General features: G+C 33.5%; 2 protein-coding genes across 3 annotated transcripts in view; one reads left to right on the forward strand and one right to left on the reverse strand.

The window, feature by feature from the left end:
- Positions 1-1,946: 1,946 nt before the first annotated feature.
- On the reverse strand, positions 1,947-4,669 carry LOC106959188 (chemokine XC receptor 1-like). Its single transcript, XM_015051574.1, has 2 exons — positions 4,630-4,669; positions 1,947-3,841 (listed from the first exon to the last, which is right to left on the reverse strand). Exon 2 carries the CDS (start codon positions 3,817-3,819, stop codon positions 2,749-2,751), a length of 1,071 nt encoding a protein of 356 aa, XP_014907060.1. The 5' UTR covers positions 3,820-3,841; positions 4,630-4,669; the 3' UTR covers positions 1,947-2,748.
- Positions 4,670-5,248: 579 nt separating this feature from the next.
- Positions 5,249-6,750, forward strand: part of fyco1b (FYVE and coiled-coil domain autophagy adaptor 1b) — a 22,550-nt gene continuing 21,048 nt past the window's right edge. The window contains exons 1-2 of one of the 2 annotated variants that reach the window (XM_015051583.1): positions 5,249-5,334; positions 5,868-5,943. In XM_015051583.1, coding sequence (XP_014907069.1) covers positions 5,883-5,943 — 61 coding nt within the window. In that variant the 5' untranslated portion in view covers positions 5,249-5,334; positions 5,868-5,882. Of the gene's footprint in view, positions 5,335-5,853; positions 5,944-6,750 lie in introns of both variants that reach the window. The other variant, XM_015051582.1, reaches the window with a different exon arrangement.

Genomic DNA, 6,750 nt, shown 5'->3' on the forward strand with positions numbered 1-6,750 from the left:
ATTTTCTTACATTTGAGACTTTATTTCATCCTTACAACTTGCTGTACAAACCCAATTAATAGTTAAAGATTGCCCTTCTTCAGCTGCATTACTTGCTACTTTGCACTATAATTTGTACACCTTTTTATTTTAATTAACCATTGTTTCTATGATATTTTATTTGCTGCTTAATAACGTGTTGCTTGGCTTTTGTTTTTATCTATTATTTTAATCTTGATTTCCTTTGTCTGAATAACTTTTATGACAAAAACCCAACATTTCTTAAAGTATCAAACATTGTCCAACTCGGTTTTGAATTTATCTAGAAATCTCTCCAAAAATATATTTTGTTTCTATACCAGTTTTGACAAGAGAAAGAAATGAGACGTCACTTCATACTAACATTACCTCAGACAGGTGCTGCCATCTTCAGTCCAACTATCCAACGTGGTAGCTTGAACAGTGAATGCAACATCACTGTGGCTGAAAATGAATCCAAAGGTGCTGTAAACAAACGAAAAAATGTTTTAAAGCAGTGTTTCCGAAACTTTTTTCTGGCTGAGGAACACTAAAGCTATTTAGCAAACACTCACGGACCACCTAACTTGAAATTGCCCCAGCAATAACGCAACTTTTTACAGCATTTGGCAGGAGTTGACAGCAGTTAAAAGTAGTAGCACTTAACAGTTCTAAAATTAAACATAGCTAACACGCATAACGGTAAGAGTTAAAAACATATACAGAACATAGCAAAATTACTCCTGCAACATTTTGTATGATTTGTTGAAATCGAATACTTGTAAAGAAAACACAGAGCTGCTCCTAATACATACCGCAGTTATGGACTGCGACAGAAAAAGGTGACGAGCTGTCAGTTATTTGTTGCTATGGTAACCATCAGCCGTCAAGAGCAGTGATACACTAATAAATGTCAGGAGAAACAACTTCTGGACTAAACCATAGACATTAATAATAATTAATCATTCACGTCTATGGACTAAAAAAAAATTAAAATAGTAAATAAAGAAATTAGATAAACTAACATACATAATACTGTTGAAATATTAGGCTCTTAATTTAAACATTTTAATTAAATAATCAGTAAAAACAACAATAGATGTTGAAGTGCGAGCAGAGCATTATAATTAAGCAAAGTCGTAAAAAAACAACAAAAGAACAGTTCTCACTAACTGAGTCCAGCAAAGTGCCGTTCAAAAGAATCGAATAGTGAGCGACACATCTCGGCAGATATTAGCTTCCTCCGGTCATATAAATTGTCCTGGCGTTTATTTCCACCGATATCTTCAGTTTTTCTTTTGAGTGACTCGGTTTTAAACCACTTATCTTATCCATTATTTCTTTGAAACACAATTCTTTGATTAACGCGTCGCACTTTGAGCTGACGTCACAAGAAATAACGATCGCTTACATGGAGTTCAGTAAGGACCACTAGGGGGCGCCCGCGGACCACCATTGGTCCAGGTACCACAGTTTGAACAAGACTGATTTTGACTTGTCCACCTGGCAATTACACCTTTATGGTGGTTTTCTACTTTTTTCCTACGTACTGCTTATTTTTAAGTTGAATTTTGCTGAATAAATGTCAGTTATTATAATTTGACGAGTGCAAAAAGTTTTAAATTACTTATTTGTCTCATTTGTCATATTAAAATTTTGGGATTTTAACTGAATATGCAGCTGTTCTGGTCTGGTAGATACCAAAAAGCCACTTTTTGACATGGCATCTAGTGGAATGGTGTATCTATCAGGAAACATCTTCCTTGGTGTTTAAAGTAAATTGACCAGTGATCTAATATAATAGGATTCATATAATATAATTCATATAATTCTGTTATTGCTCTGTTTAATACTAAATTAGTGTTGATGTAATAAAAATTCTATCATATGTTGAAACAATCATCATAAGATCTGCTTGTGCAGAATACAAATTACAGGAGGCAAGATTACCAACAGTTTTATTTAATTTGAACTTCAACAAGAGATCAGTAATACAATAATTAGAAAGTATACACATATATATATGTATATGGGAATTTCGCATCAGGTGGACAGAATCTTCTGATTCAGCTTCATTCTTGTTCAACTTCCTTGTTTCTGTCATAGTTTATACAAACGTTTGTACAGTTAAGGTGACTAACATCAGTTTACATCACAGAATGAACAAAATACTCTAAATGTATGGTACAAGTGCACTATGAAAAAACTAAAACAAAGCAGTTTACAGGTACATGAAACCAACCATTGCTTATTTACATTACAACAACTTTTCATCCATCTAAGAACATCATCAAGTAGTTAATAGCTTGATTAAATAGTAACAAAGAATCACTTAATAAAAACTGATGGAATTTTTTTTTTATGTAATAAACCCATTTTATTTTACCACATATTCCCTTCCAAACCTTTTCTATTACATGTCACAGTACAAGTAGACAAAAAAATTAGAGGTGCATTTAAAAATATTTAGTATGGATTAATTGGACAAAGACTCATTAAAAGCATTTAAGTTTAGCTTGTAATAGCTAGGATCATTTACATATTGAGGAGTCTTCAATAATAAAAAAAGTCCAGTTGTTAAATCTTAGAGGCACAAACAGTTTCCACTATGTCTGAAATTAAAAACAAATATTGTATTTTCCCTCTATGTAAGAGCTGCAAAATAAAAAAGTATTACTTAAATTTGATTTGAATTTAAATGGAGGTTTCATGCTTTCAAATACCAATCCATAAATTGGTATATTTCTGTAGTTACGTGGATACTTCGTTGCTGGTTACAGACGTGATTGTGATCCTGCTCACTCTGTTGGAGATGCTGTTGTTTCTATGACCCAAGTTCTGCAGCAGTTTTTTTAAATGGGTTTTGAATTTAACTCCTGCAAACACGTAAAACACAGGGTTGAGGCAGCAATGCGAAAAGGCAGGGAGTCGGGTGATGGAGATGGCATATTCCATGATTATGTGTTGTTCACAAATTGCTTTGATTTCAGAATCATCAGATGTATTTGGTGGGTTCCCATAAGCAAATGACCTTAGAAACATTACAACATTATAAGGTGCCCACCCCAAGAAGAAGACAACCATAAGAACGAAAATAAGTTTGACAGTTTTGTTTCTTCTTCTTTGGGCAGTCGGACGCAGCAACCTGTAAATGATCTGAGAATAGCAAAACACGAACACGTAGGCTGTTAGGACAAAGAGAACATTTTGTTCATAGATTCCCAACTTTGAAGAAAAGGAGTCCCCATATCCACAATATTTCTTGAATGTTTGACTTGAGCCATCATCATCTTTTACTTTGATGTAGATGAAGACGGGACTGGCTGCCAAGATACTAATAAACCAAACGATGAAACTTGTGAAAATCCCAGAAGGGCCTGTAGTTGATACAATGCTAGACAGAGGATTTATGACAGCTATGTAGCGGTGAATTGTCATCAGGATGAGGAAGAAACCGCTGCTGTAGAAGCCAACATAGAAAATAAAGTTGACGACTTGGCATGCAGGCTCTCCTAATGTCCATCCATGGATGTAGTAGTAAGCCCAAAAGGGTAGCCCTAAGGTGAAGAAGAGATCTGACACAGCCAAGTTCAGGATAAGTGTATTGGTGATGGATTTGACATTCTCGTACTTGAACAGAATTACAAGAACAAGAATGTTGCCAAAAAGACTGAATAATATCACGAAAGAGAAAAAAGACACAGTCAACGTGGCTCCAAATTCAATCACACTTGTCTGGTTGCATATTTGATCCTCGTAATCAGTGGTATATTCATAAAGGCTTCCATTTTCGCTCTCCATGAAGTATTCATATGTGGCCATCTTCCTCCAGCAGGTAAGGAGTCTAAATACACAAAAAGATTTGTTAGATAATTAAAATTTGATTTTCCTTTTATAATTTGTGGTATCTTTTTCATTCGCTTGTTTGTTTCTATGTAAACTAGTATGTGGAACTTTCTTTCTCTCACTAATGTCTGAATCTCTCCAATATACTAAGTAAGAAATGGACTATGCTTCTACACGGTAGAGGTGAGATCTGGATGTTTTTTTCTGCACTATTGTCTATGTAGAAGTAAACAAATTAGAGAGAGGCTAATGTTTTTTTTTTTCTTTTAGACTTGTTTTGCTTTGAGATCATAATCACTGTGAAACACAAACAATGAATTTGACTCATTTCAAACCCTGACAGCGCATAGAAATGAGGTCTCATATAAACTTAAATGAAAGGGATTTGTAAATGGCTGTGTGTAGAAAAGCAAAATATTATAATGTATTTATCTATAATATCGACATTATATAGTTTTGCTCAGTAGATGGGTGGAAGTGTGAAAATTAAACTGGCTACTGTCATATCTCACGAGTTAGTTAATACACAAGTCAGAGCCAAGAAATGTTTTACTGCTTAAACACAGTTTACCTATTTAACATATTTGGCTGAATACATTTTATTTATATGGAAAAGTAATGCAATAGATAAAAATCAAGTCTTTCATTTTCAACATTTTCAGGACAACTTGAATTTCACTTGCTGATACCTAAAGTATTGCAATTAAAATGCATAAAAATGTAACCCTTAATCTTACAAATATAAAAGAGGAAAAAACATGAATAATATAAAGAAACATACTGCACCTGCACAATGATGCAAAGGATTGTTGGGACCAAAAGCAGTGAAGAACTGGGCAGTAGGTCTCACCTTAAGTAGAAATCAAAGAGGAACAGAAACCACACATTTTCTTTGTTACCTGTATCATTTCAGAACAGAAAAAAATAAAAACACTATTCAGTTGTGAATGACTTCCAGTAGTTAGTCTTTAGTTTCCAGACCTGCTGTGTATTTTACTGAGACATAAATATTTTTAATGAAGCCCTGCTGAAAAGAAGGGCTACATACAGCTTTATTATTATTATTATTATTATTATTATTATTATTATTATTATTATTATTATTATTATTATTATTATTATTATTATTAGTGGTAATAAAATATTTAGTTTGAATTATTTTTTCAGGCTTCTATAGTCATTTATTTAGTTCTGTGTTTTGCCAAATAACACTTATATATTCTCTTTTTCAACCTTTTGTGGATTCTAATGGTTCAATAAATAAAATAAATAAATAAATAAATAAATAAATAAATAAATAAATAAATAAATAAATAAATAAATAAAGAATTTTCTGCAATCATGTATGCCTCTCAGCCAAACTACAATTCCATTGAGCTGATTGGTCAATCAGTCTGTCAGTAATTCTTGAGCCCGCCTGCAGAGCCAGCAAGGTTTTGTTTTGGCTGAATCAACAAGAAACTAGACGTTGCGGACAGTTCTACTTATCGGGTATTTATTTTATATTGTTGTATTTTTATTGAGAATGCGTCATTTTGATCATTTTAGTTTAACTAATGACACAAATTACGGAAATGTTGATAAAATCAGCAGGAAGTTGATAGCTTGGAGCAGGTGCATGCTCAGACACAGCTCTGACTAGTCGATGTTTATGTTGCGTTTCAAAGCTGTTCATTAGTGTTATCAGGCATTATTCTGATTTCAAATCACGTTAAATTGTGTACCAGTGTTATGTGATAAGATCAACACACAGTGAGATTCGGTCAGCTGTCGTCGTTGTTTTTCTGCCTCCCAACAGCAGGAGGACTTTGCTAACTTTGCTCAGCTACAGCATCCCAATGCACATAAATCTGTGGATATATATTTCTTAAATGTTTGTTTAATCTGTAGTGAACACACTGAATGTCAGAGATGACATTCAGATTTTCGAGTGGGAAAGCATTACATTAATTCCGACTGTGAGCCGCAATAAAGGAGCCTGAATATGTTTTTTTTTTATTCCTTATGAAGTCCCTGTCTGCCAGCCTTATCCCCTCACAATGGCCTCCTCTTCATCGGTTGGAGATAAACAGCTGCAAAGGATAATCAGAGATCTACACGGTAATTAATATATTCACACACACATATTACAAATACGACTGTTTGATATGTCAATTGAACAAAATACGTCATCCTCAGAAAAATACAAAAATAGATTAAAGTCATTGCCAGAAATTGATATTCTGATCATTTTAATAAAATACAAGCATATAGACAGATTTATATTAAGTTGTGTAAGTTTTTATCCAATTGTAATTATAATGTAGTAATTTCCCCTTCTGCCTTAGAAACAGCTCTAGCCAGTGACATTGAGGACAGAGGATGTTGTTATGTGGTGTTTAATTCTGGTAGAAGGTTTGGGTTATTTTGCATGGCATCTTTGTGGATTGAGCTTGTTTCCTTCAGATGACATATTTTTGCATTGAGAGGCTTAATAAGCATCTCTAATATGGTTTCATGTTCCTTGACATATTCGTACACGAACAAGTACATGTACGAATGTTTACATTTATACAAGAAGACTACTACAAAACAGTAGTACTCCTTCTAATTGGCAGATTAGTATTATTATTAATGGGCTACGAAAGCAAATTTAGTCCATGGCAGTTGTCAAAATAAAATCTAAGTGATTGTAGTGTTGCAGGTTTTCCCAGTTGAAGAATGTATTGGCTAATAGCATGTGTATCAAATAATGTGTTGCTTAAGGTTTGAAGAATAGGGTTTTTGTTGAAGGTGGAGCAGTCAATTGGCCAAAGATCAGTAATGGGCATTTCAGACACAGAAAAAAAAAAAAAAAAAATTCCCCCTTGATCATTCAGTTCATCATACTTGAGCCCTTTTCCTTTTTCTAATTTAAAAAAGAAAAAA

Source organism: Poecilia latipinna, unplaced genomic scaffold, assembly GCF_001443285.1.
Source record: "Poecilia latipinna isolate Pla-1442-1.1 unplaced genomic scaffold, P_latipinna-1.0 Scaffold1054, whole genome shotgun sequence".
In the NCBI taxonomy this organism is placed as follows: Eukaryota; Metazoa; Chordata; class Actinopteri; order Cyprinodontiformes; family Poeciliidae; genus Poecilia; species Poecilia latipinna.

What these genes read in the sequence shown, in the direction of transcription:
- LOC106959188 (XM_015051574.1), bottom strand. Translation starts at nt 3,819, where the DNA reads ATGGCCACATATGAATACTTCATGGAGAGCGAAAATGGAAGCCTTTAT.